Source organism: Lepidothrix coronata, unplaced genomic scaffold (assembly GCF_001604755.1).
Source record: "Lepidothrix coronata isolate B3197 unplaced genomic scaffold, Lepidothrix_coronata-1.0 Scaffold35, whole genome shotgun sequence".
Taxonomy (NCBI): Eukaryota; Metazoa; Chordata; class Aves; order Passeriformes; family Pipridae; genus Lepidothrix; species Lepidothrix coronata.
The window spans coordinates 3,184,574-3,211,037 of record NW_016690215.1 but is presented as its reverse complement, the minus strand read 5'-3'; the positions used below and the strand labels follow the sequence as shown (position 1 = coordinate 3,211,037).

General features: G+C 39.5%; 1 protein-coding gene across 5 annotated transcripts in view; it reads right to left on the bottom strand.

The window, feature by feature from the left end:
- Positions 1-26,464, bottom strand: part of FRMPD4 (FERM and PDZ domain containing 4) — a 299,178-nt gene that overhangs the window by 67,745 nt on the left and 204,969 nt on the right. Inside the window, exon 2 of one of the 5 annotated variants that reach the window (XM_017812342.1) lies at positions 16,044-16,164. The exons of the other annotated variants lie outside the window; for them this stretch is intronic. Coding sequence (XP_017667831.1) covers positions 16,044-16,090 — 47 coding nt within the window. The 5' untranslated portion in view covers positions 16,091-16,164. The remainder of the gene's footprint in view (positions 1-16,043; positions 16,165-26,464) is intronic. 5 annotated transcript variants of the gene reach the window in all.

Here is a 26,464-nt window from a genome sequence, read left to right as displayed (position 1 = left end):
CTCACCTCCTGTCCCTTTTTCATCCGCAAATACAATTCCCTGAAGAACTCCAAACAGGAGTCCAAAGAGGAGTCCGAGATCTATTTTCAGCATCAATGACACACAAAAACTGCTCTGATCTTTCCCCAATACACACACCTTGGGCGTGACATCAGTTTCCATTCTCCTCATGATCTGCTTCATTACTGATACACAGAAGAGCAAAATCTCAGTAAACTCTCAGTGGGAGTCTATTTCTGTTACTGGATTTTTCTAGGGCTTTTCTTCAAAGAAACTCTCTATCCCCATCACTAGATTCAGTCTGCCTAAGAGTAACATGCTGCTTTTTTATGCATATGATCAGAGGCAGAAGAAGCTACTTTCTTACAAAAATAGGAATGCAACAGAATATCTCTGTGCTCTACTGCTATCTGCATAAAGTGAGGTCAGCAAAGAAATGTATGCTTTTTACTAGCTGGTGCATCACATCTGATACTTTATTCTCCTCCTGTTCTTCCAGTTTTTGTCAGTTTATTTTACATAATTTTCTATTGTTCATTTCAAACTAACTGTTAGAAATCCCAGAGAATTTTATGCAGACTCTTTAAGAAATCTATCTTTAAGACCTCCCAGGCACCTCCTCCCCAAAAGATTCCTATTTATGATTTGTGCTGCTAGACATTCAAACATTTTGTCTTTCTTACGAGACAATTTCTGAGGTGTCACTATTTCAACTTGTGAGTTTTGTTTTGGTAGAGAACATGAAACTCTGCATTTGTTACCTCTTTTAGATGACAGCCTTACTAAACTTCCCAAAAAGTTAAGATGTTCTGTTTAATCATTTCTTCCTAACAGTTGTTTTCATTTTTGTAACTGGAGCACTACAAGCCCAAACAGAAAGAGTCTTCTGTTTCCAAAGAGAAAATGCCACATTTACAAGCAATTAAAAAATACTGTTTGAGCCTTTGAAAACTAATTTCCTGCCACTGTGCATCCTCTCTCTTCAAGCACTTGTGTAGCCTGGTTTAAAAACTAAATCATGATGGAAAGAAACCCAAACCAACCCCCAAAACATCCACCAACAGCTGCACTTCAGATAACAAACTGTAAGAGGAGACACAGAGAGTTGCTCTAAAGAGCAGCCCTGCTATGGATGCCTTGCTCCAGCCCTTGCATCAGCTGGTACTGAGAATCTGCAGCAGCGCAGCATCAGTTATTCAAAGCCTAAGCAAGAGGATCAGCGAGGAACAGTCCATCATGATTCTGAGTGGTGCAGCAGACACTATTGATTTTTAAGGTTATCCACCTTCAAATACATCAACTAAAAAGACTTTGCAGCTCACGCTCCCACAGCTTGCTGCATCAGATATTCTTGTGTCATTCAGTACATTGGAAGTGTATTTCAAGAGAGCAGCAAGATATATGAATATGGTCCCAGAAGAGATTAGATGAATACTCAAAGCTTTGTGTGATGGTACATTGACAAACCCGCTTCCTCCTGTGGCTAGTTCATTATTGAGATGCCAGTTGTAGTACCACAGTTCAAGACTAATTTAAATTTTGCATTAATTGGAAGTATTTGATCTCCATCTCAGCTATGGAAAATATTGACATCTGCAGAATAACTATGCTAGAGTTCTAAACCAGAATGTAATAAACTTGAACTCAAAACAGTCACTTTAGGGAAAACTACATAGAGCATCATTTGTACTGTGTAATATAAGAATAACTGCAACACTGCAAACTTCATGTTTGCTTCAAACACAGTAAAAAAATGTGTTTAGATGCCACAGTTCTTGTACTATACCTAAAGATTCACTTTTCTGAAGGAAAATGGAAGAAAAGGAAAAACCCTGAGATTTTAAGTATGAACTGTTCTTTCCATACACACAAACGCAAGCTGCCCTCAGATTGCCTTTTCAAAGAGAGATACCTATTTCCTAGCATTTTCAATGGCTGAGCTAAGTTCCTGCTTTACAAAAGGCTATCTTCTCTGATGCACTCATATTGTAAGCAGTGGGAGACAGCTGCCAGTATTAGGGAAAGTAATTCTTAGAGAATTTCTGGAACAGAGATTTTATACACCAGACTCTTCCGAAAGATAAGCTACCAGCTATGGAAAATCATAACAGAAGTGTAATTCCAAGCACTTACTCTCAAAAACTGTCTGTGGCAACTGCTCTACTCAAAAGAGAAGTTAACAGAGGAAATGAGAGAGAAGGCATCTGAGCATGCATGCACCAACATACAGAGAAGAATGGAGACACTGCAGGGTGGCATAAAATTCATGTGCACACTTACCCACAAAGGGGCCTACAGTGAACAAAGAGGAAGAAAATTAAGGAAAGAAAAACATCTTGGGGAACACTATCAGCTGCAACACAATCACCAGCACTTGCAAACACAATTCAGCTGCCCAGGACATTAAGAGGAACCTAACGTAGCATGTGTATACCCAAATTCATCCTTAGCTTAAGTCAGAGGTGTGGTTTAAGGCTGGTACTTTGAATCTTCACATTATTAGCTTCAGAATTATTAACTTGGTAATATTTTCCATGGAAAACTTCTTAGCATTTTCCTCATTCAAATTACAGGTTGAATAATGCAAGGAATATCTAAACAAAGACTACAATGAAGACCTTGATTTAATAATGAATACTAGCGATTAAATGCAAAGTATCTGAATACAATGCTTTTTCAGCTTTTGGATTTTGACACGTCATTCCCTGACACTGAGGGATTGGTGGGCTAATTCTGAGAGTTTTGTCTATAGCAGCTAAGAAAGCTTGTGCTGAGCAGGCAGGAGTTTGCATTTCCACAGGAAAATGCTTAGGGCTCTAACTCTTCTAAGAAACTGAAAGCTATGTCATGAATGCAGCAACCCTGTTTATGATGAGCAGTATTTTGGAAATATATAACAAAGACACCGGAACAACTTCAACTCCGTTCTGCAAAGACATCCAAAAAAAGAGCAGAAAAAAGTGATACCTCAAGCTGAGTTGAATACAGCTGCACAGCCACAAACTCTAAAACAACAGTACTCAAATGGCTGTTGCCATTTTGACAGGGTGGAGACAGGCTGCTTTTTGGTGTTTCATTTCATATTCCCCTGTTACAGTTTGTTTCAATTACTTCACGGGTTAACACCAATTCGCTATTTTGAGGGGTTTAATCCTTAGCTTTTAAACAGCTACAATATCTCTGCTATACAGGTTGATTTACCTACAAAATAGACTCTGTTTTTACTTGAGACACAGCAGGTGTAATACTGATGGAGAAGAGTATGTGGAAATGTCAAACCACTCATGGGCTGATGAATGGAACTGGGCGAGGAGGATGGAGATAAGGACTTTTTTTTTATAAAAGCTTTAATTCAGGAATAGCAAAGCCAGTTCATATTGAGCACTGTTAAAATCCTGTCTGATTAAGATTAATTTGGAGGAGGTGGAGGATCTGTTCTGTTTTGCAGTTGTGATTTTCAACCTTCATTGACAACTGTCCATCTGAATCCCTGAGACCATGAGCCTCTGCCCATCCTGCCCCGAAACTACATCTTGGTTCATATTCTATTCAGAGTCTTGGGTCATGCACTGAAAATTTCCTGGGAGTTCCAAAAGCTATTGTTGCAAACACAAGAAAGAAAATTTGATTCTCATTGATCTCTCTTCTTCAGGAATTAACACTAGGTAAAATGGCTTGAGACTTGAGACAGTATTATGGAGACTGATAATTACATGAGGCTATTTTACATTTTTCTGTTTAATAATCTGGAAAGACTACCAAAACAACAATGGCAGTTCAAAGGGAACTGTCATAGGTGAGATTAAATATGCAAACCTTCCAGAAAATGAAAAAATCTTCATTTATTTATCTTAACTAGTAGTTAAATATGAAAAATAATTTCCTTCCTTCCTTCCTTCCTGGCATCTCTCAGTATACCCCAAGTTAATTTATTTTCTCTAATAAATCCCTCAAGAATTATTAAGAACTAGGACACAAGTGTCAAAATCATGCATCAACTTTGTCTGCCTTCTACTTGAAAATGATATTTCAAGAAAAAAATGCCCAAGTAGTTATTACATTACTAAGTAAAACTACTGCTCCTACAGAGAATCTGGTGGCTCGACAAAATCTTTTTTGCTCCATTTTGCAGGAAACCAGAACGTCGCTCATAGCTCCAGAATTTTTTTAGACATATTCAACAGACAAAAATTTTATTTTCAGCAGTTCAAAAAGGAGTCAACTTTCCCTACATTTCCACTGTTTTCATGCAGGTGTGTATACTGAGAATTCAGTATCACAGGCACAAAATATAACTGGAAAGATTTATCAGATTTTTTTTTTCTTTCTTTCTTTCTAGGACTACTTTTCTGCCCCGGTGTCAATTTTATTTTTTTTATAAGCTTCTTCAACAGTTAAATCCTCCAAAGTCAGGTCATTTTATAACACCCTAGGAATGTTTGGCATATGCCATCTGGATGAACATATGGTAAAAATGTAATTAGAAAGAAAAAGGTTTTCTGGTTTCAGAAGAAGTTGGTGACAGCTTTTTTGATAAAATTGGATACAGGGAAATCTGACACGTAAAAAAATTTCAAAATCCACTCTTCCACTGTTGGGTATGATCTGCAACCTAAAGTAAGGCAAAGTGAAGCAAAATTGCAGTGAATAAAACTGACATGACTACAAATTTAGAGGACTAAAAAAATTTATGTTCAGCTTCAGGCAGGCACTTGGAAAAATACACTGAAAATATAATTCACTATGACAATTAGCACTCAAATTATTACATGTGTAATATGTGAATGCTTCTGTATTCTGCCTATACTATATGTGATTGTTATAAGCAGGAAGAAAAGAATTCTCTACTTGAATTCCACAAAGACATGGAAATAAGCCACAGGCCCCAACTGCAGCCTAGCAGTTGTTTGCTTTGAGTTTTGTATCTACAGATTGCCAGACAGGTTCTCTTTTATTTTTCTTCTCTCAGGATAGCCACAAACATTTCAAGAGCTCTGTTCATGATGCACATTGGATTTCCTACCATCTATTGGGATGGGACTTCACAGGCACCAGCCAAATAGCAGAAATTGCATAGAAACACCTCAGTGAAAATTGGTGTAGAAAGAGACAGAGAAACAATGGGAAGGAAAGAAAGGAAGGGAGCCTGCAGAGACAAGCTATGAATATTTTAAGATGAGTAACACAACCAAAAATTGGGCAAAAAGAAAAATAAATACAGTTTTCAAGAAGTAAATATGTTAGAAAAAAAATCTCAAAGGGGAACCTCTCCCAAAGGAAGAAAATAGGAAGTCCAGCAACACTGGCCACCTGAATGTCGCAACTTCCTCCCCTGTAAGCAGAGCGTGATGCCAGCCTCTGCCTGACTCACTGCCTGAAATGCACAGACAACACAGGTGTGCCAATGGTGAGTATGTCTAAATTGCAGCCATGCATATATGGCATATAATGCACACTGACAATCCATCCCCTTAATGCGCAATTACACTTCCACACACTGTGCTGAACGGCATTTTCGCATTCAGTTTCTGTCCCAGCAATCTTTTACCACCTGGGTGACACCAGCTTCATCAGAAATACTCTTGATTTCAAAGCCTTTAAGTGGAAGGAGATTCAGAGGCCCAGTCCTGAGCAGGTTTTCATAGCCAAAGGAAACTCACAAATTATTAATATGTACTAGACTGCTTGGATGAAATTATGGATGAAAGGTGAACTACTTCCCACAAGCAATTCCAGGGCAAGTCCTGTGCTGGAGCTGTACAAACACAGAGTAATCCAACTGTGGGAGGAAACAAGACAGTAGAAATGGCCAAGGGCTAACATTAGCTGGTTTCACCACCAATTAGGCCTTGCTTTTTCCTGGAATGGAGATTTAGGACCCCACGAAATCACTGACATTTCCTTCCTTAAAGGAGCCTTTCCACAAGTCAGGTCTTGCATATGCAGCATGGGCTGGTAGTACAGCACAGGGAGGCAGGGTGTTTGGCCACCAGCCTGGCCCAGGTCCTTCAAGAAGGAAATTGTGCAAGATGTTTTTGTTAGAAATTAGAATTACTGGCTTTCCTCTAGGGCAGGAATTTCTTACTGGGTTAGGACCTGAAGTACATCTTGTTTTTTTCCCCACAAAAAGCATTTTTCTTAATGTGATCTGAGCAACTCCATTTAGGATAGCAAACTACTTTGAGGCCCATAAAGATGAGCTGAAATGTAGCTTTTCATTATCTTCTGCACATGCATCAATAAACCCTGTCGCAACTACAGACATAGGAAAGGGGGAAAAAAAAAGATTTACTGAACTGCAAATACACAATAAATCCATTTGGGTTGAAAGTGTCCTCTGGAAAACAGAGTGAACAATTCCTATTCATCCTGCTTTAGAGAGGTTGCATGCTAACTCCATCAATAGCAATCTGTCGGCTCCTGCCTGGCCCAGCTCTGCAGCAAACAGCACAGACCTCTGTGGAGGGCCGCCAGCATCTCTCATTCAGCTAGGAAAAGGAGCCACCATCTCCGACTCAACATGTACAATTTGTCCAACTGAAATGTTATAAAAAGAATGAGGGAGGAGAAACAGTATGGAAATAACTTTTAAGGTGCTGATTAGATTAGGAAAGCTACTAACTAAAAAAAAATCTGGTCTGGTGCAATGCTAGAGGCTTCCTCCAACATGCACATGTCACTCTCTGTAAACACGAAGTGTGGGTAACCTGATAATGTGGTAAGAAGACAGAATCTAGATTTAATTCTGTACCACTGTAACCCCCTGGTGTAGCTGAGTTTGGCATGAGCAAAGAGCTGAAATATGAAAGCCCCTACTTCAGCAGCTCTGTACCTGCCTAGGTCCTGGGAACTCAGTACTGTTATGAGCATATGAAGATAAGCAGTTAAAACAGAAGCAAAACCCCCGTGTTTCTCCTTTTGAACTTAATCTTCCTCACTCCTTCAGCAATTGAATGGATGAGCAGGTCACAGAAAGCACTTTGAATCATCTACTCATTTCCTTCCTTTTCACAGTTTGCAGTGGAGGGCTCCTGAACCAAAACCAGCCCTTCTGGTACCACATCAGTCCAGCATTTCACCTATTGCCTCTTCGGCAAAGTGCAGCCTTTCTCAGGTGGAAACTGAACATCAGCTGAAAGCAGCAAATCAGGTGAAATAGCAACATATGGGTAAGTAGGTACACAATAGGTACTCAATACTGCAGCTGCTTGGTTTATCCACAATCAAGTATTTAAAGATTTAGGGACATAAACTACTATATCATTCTTGTTGGTACAGCTCTCTGCACTCAAAAGTAGGCTGGAGAGTTGACTTGAGCAAAGGGCAACTCAGTAACCCAGTTAGAAACGTGAGTTTGCCCAAGTTCAGGGTTACACAGGGAAGGAGTCTGTACATCAGTACAATAAGCTGTCTCCAGTGTCCCATGATGGGTATGAGTTCTCTTCACTGCAAATTCGAGCAAAAGAAAGGTTAGAAAGGTGCTTTTATAAAGACGTACAACTTTTTCACTGATGCAATGAATGCTTTCCATTTTCCAGCTATTAGACAGAAATTAATTATGGAAAGTGAAGGGGATCTGCAAGCAACCAAGATGTATGGATGAACTTAAAAGATTTCCATAATAACTCCCAGAAGTCCCAAAATCAAGCCTTCATGTTTTGTAACTAAGTCTTCACAGTCAGTCTTCAAAGCAAATCCTCTAATTCTGTAACAGCTCTGGAGAAGGCCTTCAAGACAGAGAGGAAGCAGAGAAGCCATCTCTTTCTTTTCCCTTTCTTTTAACAAATACAAATAGAGAGGATTGCTCTTCTTGACTGCTGATTTGGGAGCACGCCATTATGACTCCTCAGCAATTGCAAAACAAGAAAGAAAACTTAAGTAACAATGACAGATTGCACTGATGGGAGGTTAGCCTGCCAGATAGAGCTGTCATGCAAAAATTAAGCATAGGATATCGAAAGGAGAAAAAATCAGGTGTGTTCGATCTTTGTTATTTTCCTGATAGATTATTCTGTGTACTTCAGCACAACATGGCTGAATAATTTTTCTGAGCTTACTTTTTCATTCCAGAGTAAGTTGATAACCTTTCTAAGTGAGAGCACTTCTAGTAACCACAGGATATTTTATATACCTTATAAATAGGGATGCTGCAGATCATATTGCAGCTTCATTATATCCAAGAAGCTTTCACTAAAGCCTGTGCGTAATTTCTATTTACCTATATAAAAAAAGTCCAACTACCAATCCATTATGTTTGACAGTATCTATATAAATATTATTAAAGACAGTATGCATGCTAATGATGTACAAGAATCATTACTTCCTTGCATTCAGCAATATTCAACATTTCAGAATGCGTTGGGATTAAACTGGATTGATAGTTACTGTAGAGAAGCCTATTAAAATAGAAACCCCCTATTTACAGATAAATAAAAGGGTGAAACACAAGTGTGATTTATAGTAACCTTGACACAAAAAAATAAATTATGATGAAAGTTGCAGCCAGGCTGATCAGCACATCAAATCTCCCTGTTCATCTCTAGAAGTCCCAATTCACTGTAAACTGATAGTGGAAGCTCTTAAGGCAAGCAAACTAAACGTGCTAGAATGGGAGTTCAGACACTGTGGAATGAAGGTCATGGGTTTTAGTGAAACAATCTAATTTCAAAGCCTAAGAAAGTGAAAGAAAATGCTGTTAGTCTCAAAAAATAAAAGGATGTATATTCAGGTGAAGCTGGAATGTTTTGTCCCAGCCAGTGGCTGAGTCAGTAGAACAGAACAACATACACTGACCACAAAATCCTACATGTAAAACACAGGAATTTATTCAGCAAGTTAATAATCAGCCAATTCTTAACCCATCATTAGTAATATTACTAATATACCAAATATTTTTAAGATTATTGATACATTTTCATATAAATCCCAGAATGGTTTGGGTTGGGACTGACCTCAAAGAGGACTTAGTTCTAATCCTCCCTGCCATTGGGGTTGCTCAAAGCCCCATCCAACCTGACCTTGAACACTTCCAACAATGGGGCATCAACAACTTCTCTGGACAACCTGTTCCAGTGCCTCACCACCCTTTCTGTAAAGAATATCTTTCTAATATCTAATCTAAACCTACCCTTCCTCAGTTTAAAGCCATTACCCTGTGTCCTGTCAGTATATGCCCTTATAAAAAGTCCCTCTCCAGCTCTCTTGTAGCCTCCCGTAGGTACTGTAAGGCTGCTCTACTGTCTGCCTGGAGCCTCCTCTTCTCAAGGCTGAACAGCCCCAACTCCCTCAGCCTGTCCTCATAGGAGAGGTGCTCCAGTTCTTGGACCATCTTTGTGGTCCTCCTCTGGATTTAGTCCAGCAAGTCCATACTATTTATTATGTATGTAATCTGTCAACATTGTCAACCTTTTTGTTCATTTTAGCAGCTTCTTATAGGAATCATAATTTTACATGAAGTTCCTGTGAAGTTTAAGACTCTAGGACTGTACTCTTTTTCCACAGAGAAAACAACTTACAAACTTTACAACTTACAAAATGAAACAGGAAATGAATAAGCAGTGAGCTGTGTAACTCTTGTCTACAGAGCAACAGTCACAGACCAATGTTTCATCAGCAGAGCAAAATGATAAAAGCATAGAAGAAATGTATTTAGACATATTTTCTCTTTTAATACTGCCTTTTGCTCTTCTACTATTCTTCCCCTATTGCAATTTTTTTTTAATTTTTAAGAGAAATTTACCTTTTTCAGAAAAATATAACAAATTACTGAGTTAAGGAAGGAAATTTCTTTTGCAATATATGCAGCACATCTTCCCATTTTCCTATTGTAACAGTATAGACTACAGATTTGCAAGGTTTCTAAATAGGCATCTTAATTTTGATGAGGCAGAAATAAAAAGATTTTAATACAGCATTTTTGCATTTTAAAAAGAACACATAAAATTCAAGTTTAATTAACATCACTTTAGAACTGTCACAATCATGAAAAATGCAGTCTTTATACATGTAATAATCTCAACAAATAACAGAAGACAGGTAAGTAACATAAATATGATTAATGTCAGAAGGTTCTAAGAAGTATTTCTGCTGATAGATGGTTGAGTTTTATAAGCTCCACCTTTGAAATCTGATCAACATCTTTGAAACATTCATGAAAATAACATGCAATTCTGCAATTAAGAACTCACTTTTCCCTTTAATCTCCACTGAGGGCACCAAAAAAAGAGAAAGCTTTTGTCACAATCAGCTGCATCAACTCTGACTGGAGCATATACATAGACCATGACCACAGTCCATGTTACTGACACCTGCAACAGCTCCAGTGGTCTAGAAACACTGCCTCTCCTGCATATCAGGGAGAATTTATCATTAACTTCTCTCAGGCCTAGAGTTTCCCATTAATTCCTACTATGACAACCCTCACTTTAGAGTTCAGAACAATTCTGCTTTTCAGTTAAGCCAAAGACATATCGCTCTCTTCTGAAATCTAAAAGCTGACAAACTGCAAAGCCCCATCTCATGAAAAACATAATTAAAGGCCTTCAAATTTTCAGAACTGAAAAAGTACAAAAATTATTTTGGAATATGTTTTGGGGTTTTTTTTTAAAAACAACACTGGTGCAATTTTGATGTTAAATACAGTGCTGAAACAAAGACTTCAAAGATTCAGACATTCAAAAACTCAAGTGCAATTAAAACAAAATCTGTACTGATACTATACACACTTTCAGCCTGGAAACTGTCGTCTCTCTTTCTGTACATATACAGGTCAGATTGACAGAACAGGCCAAACTTGAAGAAAATAACGTGTAATTACTGTTCTGAAATATAGTCATTTTTCATTTCTTACTTATCTTCTGAAACTCGTAAGGATGGATTTACATCATTAGCAGTAAATGTAAATTGCTTTATCTTGTGTTGGTTAGCCTAGGCTCAGGCTGCTCCAGGGTTTAGGGCTACAGAGAAGGAGTGCTATTTGGTAGCCATTCAAAAGCAAGGGGTTTTTTTGTTGTTTTGTTTGGGTTTTTTTAATAAAACCACCACAAAACCAAAATAAGTGCTGAACTACACACTTATTTGTACATCATTCGTGACATGATCTGATCACATAGCAGTAGCTCGATTTAGGCCAACACTTTTCTCCCACTAAGCTGCAGAATCTACCATGAGGATAAATCAATTTTGTAGGAAACATTCCAGTGATGAAGTCCTCAATTTAGTATGTAAATTACTACCACTACATAGAGCATTCTATAAAATGATGTCTTTCTGGTTAGATAACACTTCTTGGTTCAAAGCACTTTAATTTTCGCAGAGCATCACCGAACCATAGTGGCCTTTAAAGCACAAGGTAGAATTTAAACTGCATGACATAGCACATGGGAAGGAAAAAAAAAAACAACGAGGGAAACATCTGCCTAATTATATCAGTTAAAGCCTTGATTCTTTAGAAAATATATTGTGGCTTCATTTTAGTGCCCACACGAAGCATATTGAACTTTGGTTTTAAAAGTCTGCTATAAAAATTAATGTAAAGAGCATTTCTACCAAGGAATGAAAAGCCAAGCCAAACTGTCTGACTTTGGTCTGAGCCTACTGTTACATGGGGATCAGGGACCTGTGTTGTCATTTACACAGCATATAAACTGATGTCAGAGCAGCCTAATGCACTTTGGTTGAAACAGGAGTCAGGCCTTCAGTAGCAGCTGTTTAAATCATGCTCTGCCAGAAAAGCTGTTCTAAGCCTGCGGTCTCTGAAGGACCCTTACATTAAAGCATCTGCATGACCAGCAACTCCAGCTCCAGGAAATCCCCTCTTTTCAGACCACAGCCACCAGCCTGAGGTCATAATGCCTTCATGCCACCCTCTGCCCTAACTCTGGGGATGTGTGTGGACTCACCAAGCCTCCTGCCCCCCTGTTCCACCATCTCCTCAGCAGCTCCTGCTGGCCAACACTTTCCCACCAAATCACACAGCGGTCACCACCTCCTTCAGCTTCAGGATGTTAAACACCACAAACTTGGCAATGTACATGTACACACACACAAGCTGGTGAGGTGCTGGAGTGTGACCAGAGAAGGTCAAGAGTCTAGAGCACAAGCTTTAGGAGGAGGAATTGAGGGAGCTGGGGTTGTTTAATCTGGGGAAGACTCAAAGGAGACCACATTGTTGTCACTCTCTACAACTACCTGAAAGGAGGTTGTAGTGAGGTGGGGACTGGTCTCTTCTCCCAAGTAACAAGCAATAGGACAAGAGGAAATGGTGTCAAGTTGGGCCAGGGGAGGTTTAGATTGAATACTGGAAAAATTTCTTAACCAAAAGGTTTGTCAAGCATTGGAACAGGCTGCACAGGGAACTAATCCTGGAGGTATTTAAAAGACATGTAAATGTGGCACTTGAGGACATGATTTAGTGGTGGACTTGGCAGTGTTGGGTTAATGGTTGGACCTGATAATCTTAGAGGTCTTTTTCAATCTAAATGATTCTATGATTCTATTCTACATATAATATCTTTGCTGACAAATCCAGGAATTATGCACTTCTTGCTTATGTCACAGCCTACAAAGTGAAGGTAGGAAATCACTTTCTGGAAATTTAGTAGATCAATTTTTAGCAGGATAAGAGGTCAGTCTACACAGGAAGCACAAATTCCTCAAAAGCAAAACAGTCCTTTACATCACTAGTTACTCAACCAACCAACCTTTATATTTTCAGATCACATAGAGTCTATAAATGGAACACACTTTCATCATTTAATCATATAGCATTTTTATTTAACAAAATATGCAACTCAAATTGTTATTCCAGAAATCAAGAACTCAAAAAGATTAATTTGAGAAGTTTTATTTATTTCCGCTAAGCAGTTTAACTTTAAAAACTACATAATTCACATTTGGGGGTAGGGGAGAAAAAATATATCTGGAAATTAAATTACTCTCTAAATTCTGTTTCGAAACATGAGTCATACATTCTCATAATTGGTTTAAAACAACTGCAACCAAAAAAAAGCATGGCTCCCTCTACTATTTTCTACAATTAATTAAAACATCTGGCAAGAGAAAACAACAAGTCTTCTTTAGCGGTGGGTAAGTAACCTACTCACTGTTCTACTAAACTCTACCACTTTACTACTTAGGTTCATAAACATAAGAAACAGATGTTGGAAAAGTTTTAACATTTTCAATCAGATTCCTTGTAGAACATGGTTTACAATCTACTCTCTATTGTGGAAAGAATAAGATCCACTCAAGCACCAGTAATTCAGGGGACATTATGTCTGACCATTATAGTTTTGCTATAAGTGAAATAGTAGGAACAAAATAATGCATTTTAGAAGAAGTCTCATTTAAACTTCTGCACCCACATTCTGTAGAGTTATGTAGGTTATTCTACTGCCAGTTGTAGGACCTGTATTTCTACCTCCAGATTATGATCTGATTCAAATACAAAAAGCTTTAAAAAACAAAACAAAACAAAACAAAACAACATTTTCTGCAATGCAACTGCAGAAAAAATAGAAAATGTTCTGCAATAAATCTGTTACAGTTCTCCAATGAAATTTTTTCCTAAGACAGAAGGATAGAAAAATTAAACAACTTTTTAGATAAACATTAAGTTTTTCTCCTTAAAATATTGTTAGATGCCTGGCAACAATTCAGAGTACCCAAGTGTGAAAGAAAAATCCCATCCTCACTAGCATCATCTTGGGGGGAGAAAACAAGGGCCAAAACGCAAGCACCAACTAAACCCCAGGCCATACATACAATCTTTGAAGAGTAAAGATGGGAGGGAAAGAACAAAGTCCACGGAATGTGAGTACACCAAGTGCAGGGTGAATTTTTTCATAGTCAAATCATGCAACAGAAGGAGGAATGGGAAGGCAAGGACAGTTGGTAGAGATGACATCAGAGGAGGAGCCACTCATCAGCAAACTCCTCTATTCCTCTTAATTGTGTACAGCGTGGGAAAAGTGTTGCTACTGCCAAGACGAAATTCACAGTCAATCTTCTGGACTACTGGGAACACTCTACATTATACTTGTGACATTACAGACTCTCAGTGCAGGAAAAATTACAAGGAAAACTTTCTAGAAGCCTTTGTAATTTCCATAACTTACTTCCAGCCCCCTCCCAGAGACTGACAACCCCAACTTGTTCTCCTCCTACCAGGATGCTTTCTTACAGTTTAGCACAAAAATCAATCAACATTTAATTCCTTTCTGAATCCACAGGCAGCCTGACTTAGAGTAACACCTGAGTAAAACTTAGCCCAGGCAAGACAGAGGTGGTCTTTGTGGAAAATAGATAAACATTGGAAAGTCTTGGCAATATTATTATCTCCCCATCCATCAAACACTGCATGGCTATCCTCAGTGTACTACATCAACATGCATTCTCTGTACTTCTGGCCACGCTGAAAGGATATTTCCCACTAAAATGGGAAATGTGAGGCACTGTAAATTCACAGTAACAAGACTAAAATAACTAATTACTCCAGCACACACAAGCCCAGTTACAGCCTATTTGTACGGATCCCAGGGAATGGCCACTGGCACCCTCTTTTCTCACAGTGACAATGACTACACTGCTTGCGAAATCTTCTCCAGTAGAGCCTAGATCCTTGGAGGAAAAGCCGGCACTAATCCAACCCTGAAGCTGTGTACATGTTGCCAGATGAAATAAAACATGAGCATGAGCCGAGCGCTTTCTGCAAGAACAAAACCTGTCTCTTCCTCTTAGATCTCCTCGTAGCTACAACTGAGGGCAATCAGAAGGCTGGATTTTCATTTCCATTTTGTACAGCTCTTGTAAAATTGAGGCTGCAATGCAGCTTCCATATTGAACAGCTGGGCATAAAGTTGCATTTTATGTGCTGTTAGGGTCAGATCAATCCCTTAGATTGAAACAATATGGCACAATTCAGTTGGGAAAATCTGCATATCTAGGTCCTCTGCAGCACTGTATCTTCCTTTGCCTTTTTATGTTCTTTCCTTTATGGATCTTCAGTCAAGACTACACTTGCAGTGTAATCCTTAGGAGAAATTTAAATCGGTCATACTGTAAGTATTTTAACTTACTTTCTAAATCATGATTCAGATCCTCTTTTAGTGAAAGTTGCAGAGGTGGGGAGATTAAAAAAAAGGAAGTTTGGAACAATTAATCCCTTCTACCAGTGAAAGGCTGCTACAGTGGTTTGACCAGGCTCCTGGAGTTATAAAATATGGAGCATTTGGGATTCAGAGCAGACAACTCTCTGCAGCAAAATTAGCTATTCATCTCCATTCTTCTGTATATAAATGAGCAAACAAGTTACAGCCAAAGTGTCTGTCTGCATGGTCTGCTTAGTAATTTTGAATGCAGGACTATCCAGTGCACAGACACCCGGAATTAATGTTGAAAATACCCTGGCAGTCAGTTATTACTACTGATAAATATTAAATTGGATGGCAGACTGTACTATAAAAACTGAAACTAAAGAAATGAAATGGCTGTGGTTTTAGCCAGAAAGACACGTCCTCTAAAAGATAAAAAGAGAATTCTTCAGTAGGTATAGATATGCTAATGATTGATCAGAAGAAACTTCAAAGCAGATGAGTCTACAAAGCAAGGAGATCCATCATATAAATCTGAATTCATTAATAAAGCTTATCTTGTATAATTGTTGCATCCTATGAATGATGCTGGTGGGTCGAGTACAAAGCAACATGGGCAGTATTTACTAAATATGGTAAAGTGCTGTCCTACATTCAACATAACTGTACTTTTAAAAAAGTAATATTTGGGGGTTTTGCATACTAATAATCTTGTGTAAGTACATTCTGTGCATAGATCAGAAGGCAGCAAGGTTTGATGCAATACTTTGTCCTTCCTAATTTTGGACTAGCCTCTGAAAGCTCAGCTTTGGTACAAGTATGCTAAGCATTGCGGTACACATTTCTGTGCCAAAAAAAGTGAAATCACGGACAAATGATCTGATCCCTGGAAAGAAAATTACCTCCATCCCAAATTATTTATAGTCTTAGAAGAATGTGAAGAAGACTTACTTCATGGTATCCACAAAGGCCATAAACAGCAAATGAAGATCCAACATGCTGCTCTCATCATCACCTGCTCCATACAAACTTTCATATTTCTCGTAGTTCCATGATCAGAAAGATGGTGGTTCTGCAGGAGGGAATGAACTCATGCTGATGAGCTCAGAGCACCATTCCAATGTTAAATTCAGCTGCCCAGGAGATGACAAGGCAGACAGCTGCCTTGAGGGCTGCCTTTATCAGTTTGAAGGCCTAGGTACAGCACGCACTGCATTCAGAGTCAAGTTTGAACCCACAGTGCATGGGTGTTCTCCAAGCCTGAGTAGTAAGTCTGGTATGGCAGGGATTTGATGTCCTTGGCTCTAGCAGCAAGCTCTCAGTCTTTTCAAGTTAGGGCTGAGATTTTACTGACTGGAAGCAAGGTCCTCAAGTTGTGGGGAAGCACATCCACTGAGGAGATGCTGTAAGACAAGCACCTTCTGACTCCTAAAATTATTTTTTCATCTATCTGGATACAGTCCAAGCAAAACAGGTTCCCAGTCCTGCCAGCTCCAGGAGCAAAGCTCAGCTGCATCAATGGCAACACCAGAAGCACATTCCCCAGCATGTGCCTGTCCCCTGAGCAAGTACACAGGAAACCAGACCCCAAGTCCAACAGCAACTGCCTGGGGAGCACTTCCAGGGAGTGCTCACATCCTTATGATCTTAATGAATGCTCTATAAAGAATGATGTAATAAGTTCAGGCACACTGGAAGGCATACTGTTTTTCAGCAAGGCTGTACAGAACATATTTATTTAGGTAGCAATGGTATTTTTGTAAGAATGGCAGTAAATGAAAAAAGATAAAAATTTACTTTGACTATCAGTTTGCCTAATTATTAGAGCAAATTATTAGAGCAACTTTCACACCTGGAAAAACAGGTAAGCTTTTAACTGGAGCTTGTTGCCCAAAAGCATGGATTTGGTTTTGTTTGATTTGTTGTTTTTTTCCCCAAACTATCTGTCATCCCAGTAAAAAGTACTATATCTGTTAACAAGCACTACCTCACTTCTATTTCTAGATCCATCACAATTACAAAAATAATACCAGCAGAAATTTTTTCACTGTTTCTCAGGGAGGGCTTTTCTGACTCTGTTTTTAATGTACTGCACACTGGATAATATACTGGGTATATGATTATCTTACCTTATCTTAGATCAGACTAAATTAAACCATAAATATAGGAATATATCAGCTTGAAAGTATTGCTTGGCTGCTCTGTTCAGTAAGTCAGCTACAGATCATGACAAATCATACACAGAAAGTAGATGAAGAATTCTGTACACCCCTCTGAAGCATCTGGATGCGTGAAGTTTCTGCATCTCTTTGCTTTGCAACCTGCAGTACTATAAATGCTCTGATGACTTTCACGTGAAAAAGTCTAAAATGCCACAACCTTGCTCACAACAATCAAAACCAGACAGACATATTGTGGATCTCCTCCTTAATTCAACTGATAGGCAACCAGAAGGCATTTTCTGCCTCAATGACAACATTAACTTCCATGGAAAAGTCCTGCTACTTTGCTTGTTTATTAAAGGTATCCTATAACTAATTGTGAGACTAAATACAGAGTCAACATGTGCCTGCGTATCTCAATGGAGTTTCTAAGGCCTTCTAAGCAATTATAAAGGAATAATCCATTATAACAATAAGATGCCAAGCAAGATACAGTGGCACATAAATCAAGCTTGAGAACAAACCCACTCACTGACTCTCTCTGCCATTCAGATGATTAATCTCTCCTTAAAGCATACCTGCTCCTGTCAGCACTGTTGCTCTTACCTGCCAAAGTTTGCCATTGACAGGCACTGCCTTTGCTGATGGCCACAGTGGCTGTGGGGTACCATGCAATTTTTAACCAATGCAAAGCCTCAAGCAGCTTGGTAATAACATTACACTTCATGTATTTTGTAAGATTCAGTGACAACATAGTGCACCTTTTCAAATTTACACAGCATGTGTTTAAAGTATCCTTTATCAAGCCTTGAAGGGAAAAAATTTCTTTAACCTGGGTTCTCTAGGAAAAAAAAATTCTCCTTTGGTAAAAAATAACTTCAGCCAGCTGGATAACTGACAAAAATGGATATTCATATATAATGAAAACTGAAAATGTAGCTTTACTAAGACAGAAGTGTTCTCCAAGCAATTCCTCATTTATCATTCCCCAGGTACTTCTCAATAGATAACCAGTCCTGTTCTGCAAAAGGACTAAAAGACTCCCCATATCCCCCACCTCCCTATTATGTATTTCCAAGTAATATGGAAGCACTATTAGCCTAGACTATTTCTGTCACTATAGCAATACCAATAGATTAATTATGCCAGAGGCTGTTCACCAGCTCTGAGAGCAAGTGGCCTGGAACAGCCTGTGCCAACATTATTACTGCACTGTACTTCTCACTGTAGTTATTCTCTTAACCTCCACAACAGAAGTTAAGAGGTCCAAAAAGTCTTGTGGGGACTACAAGACCCCTACAGCCTGTGCTAAACCCCAACCTATGACCATGGTTTGTTTGGAAAGTGTTAAGTGGCACATGCAGGAGCATATCAAAGACCACTCTAGTAGTTCAGCTGTATGGCCCCATCAAATTCTTATCCCTGAAAACTTCATACAGTACTGCTTAATTTACAGAGGCTTCTAACTCAATGGTGTCTAAAACAATAGAATCTCTTTGAGAAGGTCTGTAGCAGCTTTAGTGCAAATTAATTGATAAAAGCAATAAAGGCTTTAATAACAGAAGTTTTGGAGCATTAAGTGCATCAGCATCATAGGTTTCATTCTACACACATTAATAGAAGTATCATGTGTAGAAAGATTCACAGATATGGCCCTCTAAATACATCTAACAACACCCAAGCAATTTCTGGTCAAAATGCAAACATATTCTTTAAGCACAACTTCTGCACAGGAAGCACTAACAACCTAACAGATTGCTTGAAGATGAGAAGGTGTATCAGAGAAGCTACGGAATCACAGAGCAATTAAAGCTGTAAACAACCTCTTAAAATCATGTAGTCCAGACCCCTCTCAAGCAGGGCCACTTAGAGCACATTGTCCAAAATTGTGTTCAGATAGGTTTTGAATATCTCTGACAACGAAGGCTCCACAACCTCTATGGGGAACTGGACCTAGGATTCCAGATGCAGTCTCACCAGTGCTGAGCAGGGAGGAATGATCACATTCCTTGACCTGCCAGCAATACACGTCGTAGTCCAGGATGCTGTTGGCTGCCATTGTCATAAGGGCACATTCCTAGCTTATGGTCAGCTTGGAGTACAGCAGGAACCACAGGTCTTCTTTTGCCAAGCAGCTTTCCAGCTGATCAGGTCCCAGCCTATACTCACGCATGGGGTTGTCCCTCCCTCAATGCCTGCCCTTTTCTCCAGCCTGTCAAGGTCTCTCTAAACAGCATCACACCCAATCAGTGTATCAACCATTCCTCCCAGTTCTTTTTTTTACCTTCTATAACCTTGTTGAGAGTGCACTCTGCTCCACCCTTCGCATCATTAATGCAGATGTGTAAAGTATTGAGCTCAGTATCGACCCCTGGGGTACCACATTAGTGACTGGCCTCCAACTGGACTTTGACCCACTGACTACAACCCTCTTGACTCAGCCATTCAGCCACTTTTCCATCCACCTCACTTGCTGCACCATTACTTCATCTGCTTGTCTTTGAGGATGTTATGGAAGCCTGCTAAAAGCTTCACTAAAGTAAAAGTAAACAACATCCACTGCTCTCCCTTCAAGTCAGCCACATCATTTTAGAAGGCTGTCAGATTGCTTAAGCATAATTTACTCTTTGTAAATCCACAATGACTATTCTGGATCACCTTCTTGTCCTTCCTGTGTATGGAAATAATTTCTGAGATTAGTTACTCCATCACCTTCTCAGGATCAAGGTGAGGCTGACTAGCCTGTAGCTCCCCATATCCCACTCCTTACCCTTCTGGAAGAGAGGCACGGTATTTGTTTTTTTCCCACTTTCAGGACCTTCTCTCGATTGCCACAACTTTCTGAAGATAACTGAGTGGCCTCACAATGACATAAGCAAGTTCCCTCAACACTCATGGATGCAATCTATCAGGCCCTATGGACTTGTTTACATCCAGTTTAAGTGTTCCTTAACATGATCACCCTCCACTAAGGACAACATTTTGCTCCAGACTTTCCTTCTGGTCTCAGAGGTCTGGGATTCCTAAAGGCCAGAAAGGACTGAAGCAAAGGTGCCACTGAGTACATCAGCATTTTCTGTGTCCTCTGTCAGCAGCAACCCTGAGCCATTTAGCAGATGTACTTGTAAAATCCTTTCTTGTTGTCCTTCACATCCCTTGCCAGATTCAATTTACCATGGGCTTTGGCTTACCTGACCCCCCCCGCACAATTGGACAGTATCTCTATTCCTCCTGAGTCACCTGTCCCTGCTTCCAAGATGCCTGCTTGTCGGATGGACCAAATTAAATCTTGGAGAAGATCACAGAATCACAGAATATCCTGAGTTCGAAAGGACTCAGAAGGATCATCAAAGTCCAACTGCTGGTTCAGCACAAGACAGCTCCAGGAATCACACAGTGTGCCTGAGAGCATTGTCCAAACACTTCTTGAACTCTGTCAGGCTTGGTGCTGTGACCACTTCCCTGGGCAGCCTGTTCCAGTACTCAACCACCGTCTGGCTGAAGAACTTTTTCCTAAAATCTAGCCTAATTCTCCTCTACACAGCTTCATGCCATTCCCTTGGGTCCTGTCAGTGGTCACCAGAGAGAAGAGATCACTGCTTGCCCCTCTGCTTTGCCTTGTGAGGAAGCTGTAGACTGTGGTGAGGTTTCCCTTCAGTCTCCTCCAGGCAGCAATCCCAGCAGTTCCTCCTATGTCTTCCCCTCTAGACCCTTCACCATCTTTGTAGCTCTCCTTTGGATGGTCTCTAATAGCTTTATATCTTTCTTCTTGTGGTGCCCAAAACTGCTCACAGGACTCAATGTGAGGCTGCACCACTGCAGAGTGGAGTGGGACAGTATACTCCATCAACCAGCTCAAGACACTTCTTGAAGATCAGTCTTGGACTGCTCTTCAATCCAGGGTCATGGGATACCATGTGATTCTTCCAAGCAGATACCTAAACAGGCTAAAGCCTACCTTCCTGAAGTCTAAGGCTGTGATCCTGTTTCTTGCCCTGCTCCCTCCTCTCATGCTCCTGAACTCCACTGTATCATGGCTGTTGCAGCCAAGGTTCCTCCTGACCTTCCTCTCCCCAACTGGCCTTTCTCTGTACGTATGACATCCAGCAAATCATCTCCTCTTGTTTGCTCTCTAATCATCTGTGCCACAAAGCTATTGTTTTGTGTTGCACACCAGCAGTTATGAGAGTGGTTTCACATCCCCCTGTGGGGACCAATGTGTGTGAATGAGAGGCTACTTCCAGTTGTCTGAAGGTCTCATCTACTTCTTCCTGATCACGTGTCCTATAGTAGACTCACTACATGTTGGTAGTATCACCCATGCTGGTTTACCTGCCATTCCATCCCCACAGCAGAGCTCCTTGCTTCCCAACTGCTGTTTCACTTAAGAGATGATTTCTCTTTCTTGCCTTCCCACTCTGTCCTTCCCAAAGAGCCTGTAACCCTCAATTTCTAAATACAGCTTTACTGCAAATGCAAAGCATTATAGTATCTAATAATATTTTAATCTCTAACCTTAGATAAACATTTTAAAAATAGCTTGCTTTATTCTGTATATGCCAAATCATACAGGCTAAAGTACTTTCAGAAAATAAACCAAACTGAATGGAACAAACCACATAATACTGATAAAATACAAAGCAGTGTATTAGTAAAGCTCTACTGCTCATTATAGGACAAATAAGGAATTGTAGTAAGTCAGTTTTATAGTTAATTACCTCAAAGGAAGGACATGCCTTTTGTATACATACATACATAAGTATATGAACATAAACCACATAGAGGGTATGTGACTTAATTTCCCAAACATTATACTCCCTAAGGAAAGACATCGTAATGGCAACAAAAAGTAATGGTGTGTGTTAGCCATTAGCTATATAATTGGATCAAGAATAAGAAAAAAACCACTATTATTACTATTATTCATGTTCCCATTTATTAAGCTATGCTTGACCATAGATAAGATTTTTCAGATGCCTAGGAATGAGTGCTGCTTTTCTTAGGATAAACATTAAACACTTCACATTTTCACAACCTCTGAACCACCGTCTTTGACACTTATACCACACCTGCAAAATTAGTGGCTACTTTAAAAAAATACCTTGTCAAATGGGGAAAAGGAAGAACTAATAGAGTGGGGTAAAAAGACTTATAAAACATTAATTTTGAAAAAATGTTTTGAGGATATATGTAGACTAAATCATCAAATTTTAAGTGATTTTGCATGAGAAATTAAAAATAAGATATTTTAATGTGACTCACTTGAAGGTTTATTAAAATAAAATTATGGGCATCAAGCAAGCTCCCATCGCACTGAAGGATGACTGACTGTTACCTGCTCAGCATAAGGCTGCATTGCAAAGTCCATCAGTTAAATCTCATCAAAACATTACCCACAGGCAAGCTGAAGCAAGGCCAAATGAGTCATCTGACAAGTGTCATACTTGGTCCCTCCTCTGCTTCAGTGAGCATTTCGTTCACGTTTATGCAACATGAAGCTGTACCATCATGGCCAGGAATGCTGAGTGCTGAATGATCCTGTGTGGGGAACAGGAATCATGAGCTTACCTCACCAAGAAGAAGACAAAACTAGCCAACATAAAGACATGAATTACTCTGAAAAGCAAATGCAGTTTCCAATCATCAAGCAGTTTTGTGAACCTAGCTGTGAATGGACCATTTCGTGGAGAAAAAAAATGAATTACTGAAGAAGTGGAGTACTTTTTGTTCCAGTCAGGGAACAACCAGGAAGAAAAGAAACAGTGACATACATTACATTTTATTTGATCCAAAATAGCAACGAAGCTGAAAAAAAAAAAATTCACAGAATAAAGCTTCAAGTTCTCATAGAATCATAGAATGATTTAGGTTGGAAAAAGTCTGTAAAATTATTGAGCCCAACCATTAACCCAGAACTGCCAAATCCAACACTAAACCATGTCCGTAAGTGCCACATCTACACGCCTTTCAGATACCTCCAGGGTTGCTTACACAATCACTGTCTTGGGCAGCCTGTTCCAGTGCTTGATGATGCTCTCCATGAAGGAATTTTTCCTAACATCCAACCTAAATCTTCCTGGCGCAACTTTGAGGCCACTTCCTCTCATCCAGTCACTTGTTACCTGGGAGAAGAGACTGACCCCCACCTCATTCTAACCCTCCCTCAGGTAGTTGTAGAGAGCAGTAATGTCTCCCATCAGCCTCCCTTCCTACAGGCTAAACAACCCCAGTTTTCTCAGCTGCTCCTCATGAGTCTTATCCTTCAGACCTTTCAACAGATTGGTTGCCCTTCTCTGGATCTGCTCCAGCATCTCAGTGTCTTTCCTGTAGTGAGGGGCCCAAAACTGAACACAAGATTCAAGGTTTGGCCTCACCACTGCTGATCACTGCCTAGTTCTGCTGACCACACTATTGCTGATGCAAGCCAGGAGTACAAGAAGGAGCCTGTTAACTGCAGCAAAATATATGAGATGCTCCCATGCAGAAAAGACTACTACACCCCTAGAGAGTGTTTCCATCAGATGATAGGTCAGGCTGAAAATCTGAATCCATCACTAACGACAACTCTCTATAAAAATGAATACTTGAGTAGTGAGCTGTGAGAAGTCTGAAATATAGTTTTCAGCCAGTCCGCTTGGGTGTTGTGGGAAGTCCAGCTGCTGCATTGCAGAGCACAGTACAGGTTTAATCTGCCCAACTTCACATCAGCCTAAACTTGAGGCTGCCATAGCAAGATTTGTACTGGTATCCACGTCAGCTCATTTAAGGCTGACTGGGATGCACTGATCACAGGATTCACAGCAACTATTCCTGTGACAGCAGTGCAAAAAGAACCCTGTTTCTTAAGTAGGTCTTTTTTTCTTCCTGAGTCACAGCTGAGACCATGTTCTAACAAAATGACCCCGTAACACACCTAGCTAAGAGATGTGCATCATGGTCCCCATAATAAACTAAGTAGGCCTAATCAAGCGTGTGCTCAATTATTTGCAGTTTGGGTGCTACTATGGGGCTGACAGGACATCCACTCACATCCATAAACATTTATGTGCCGACGATTGCAGAACGAAGACAGAAAAGCTACAGGCAGACAGCTTCCCATTCACAAAAGCCCAAAGCATTGTTGCATAAACTTTGACTATTATCTCTAATGAAAAAGTAAAAATTAAAATGCCTCCTAAATAGCTATGGACAAACACCACAAAATCAAACATTTTTCTACACTACTCAAACTAGGGAAGGATGTTTTTTATCTCAAGTGACTGACAAAAAAGTGAAAGCACAGAGAGGAAAAGGTGGGGGGAAAAAAAGAACTGTAATTCCAGGAGTCATGAAAGTCATGAAACACTGCAGCAGCACAACTCATAGGAGAAGTAGTAAAATATAATAAGTGTTTTTGTGTAATTTCTGTTGCTGTAAATCAGTAGGACTCTGCTGACATTAATGAAACCAACTCGACTTATGGCAGAGAATCTGGCTCTTTATTTGCTATGATGACAACTAATGTCTAAATTCAACTGCAGATTTTATAGACTTATAATTAAAGTTCTATAATAACATAGAACAAATGTAGTCTGTGCAGAAGAGCTTTATTGTATTCATCTTGTAGTCTTATATTGACAGTGGCACTGATATACATAATTAAAATATTAATAACACCTCTGTGACAGGCAGCAACACAGCATGAAATGAATACTTCAGAACTAAATACTAGCAGTCACATATTAGGATAACTAAACAATATCATTTTATAAGACAAATTTTGATCCAGTTAGCAAGAATTGCAATATTTAACTCATGCCACTCCTGAACTCTCAAAATATTTTAATAATGTAGACTATACACATATATATATGTACATAACACATGGCTAAGTGTTTGGGGCATTTGACAAAGTAAAATATTAACATTGATGTTGCAGGCCTCATGCTCCTATCCATTTGACAGGCATAAATACAGAGAATTTATAAGCAATGAATTTACAATAAAACCAGCAGAATCATAGCAAGGATTACTAGAGGTCATAACCAGACCATGAGTCAATTCCACTGTGCTACAAAAAAAATCACAGAATCAACTAGGTTGGAAAAGACCTCTAGGATAATTGAGTCCAGCCTAACACCACCTTGTCAACTAGATCTGAGTGCCACATCCAGTCTTTTCTTAAACACCTCCACCACTTCCCTGGGCAGCCCATTCCAATGCCCAGTCACCCTTTCTGTGAAGAACTTCTTCCTGATGTCCAAATTACAGATGTCATTTGTTACCTCCCCTGTCCTCCATTCTTCCCTATCCCCACTCCTTGTCAGACCACTTCTTCTCCACATAATCATCCTCCTCTCCTATTTACTAAGGACTGTCCTGTACTCAGATAAGCCAAGTGATGCCATTCACACTAGTTCCTCCTCAAATTGTATTGTCCGTATTTTTACCTAGCTTCCTTCTCAGCTCTCCATTCTGACACCCAGCAAGTCATTATCGGCATAATTCTTTTCAGCCATGCAATTTCTGGACACATTGCATGGATGCTCCTTTGGAGATTTCAGTTTCTGCATTCTACTCAGCATGGCAATTTCCAAAATTTTCAAAAGGCTCTTAACATGAGAGAACTTCACAGCAACAACAGAAATTAAATCCCTGGCTGAAAGGTGATGTGTGGGTCACCTTTTAGACACCTGTCTCAAACATTGGGAACCAAGCTTTGTAATGCACTTTAGCAAAACAACTTCTTTTTCTGCAGGAATGGGAAGACATTTTTCAAAATACCAATTAAGGCTCAGAAAAGAGAGGGGAACAAAACTTTTCATCTCAGTGAAGAAAGGCATGGTAAAGTTACAAATAGCTAAAAAGGGTCTGCTGGTCAGAGGTATTCAGTAGCCCTTGTAAAAGGAATGAGATCATGAAAAGCTGATAGTTTCACTCTAGTTTTTCCAAGATTTTGTAGATGCATAAAGCCGTATTTTTAAAAAAGATCTACAATATCAAGTTTAGATAACAATCCTCATTTACTGCAAAGAAAGCACACAAACTAAAAATATTAGAGTTCTTGAAGTACTGTTGGAAAGGATTAAAATGCAATAAGTGTAATGCAAAATGAGAATGCAAACATGTCCTAGTTAGCACAGCTGAGAGCAGTTCATCATGGTATGGGTGTAACCCAAAACTGTGTATTCTATAGCCTTCCATGCCATTTCCCAGAAACTGTTGTCAATA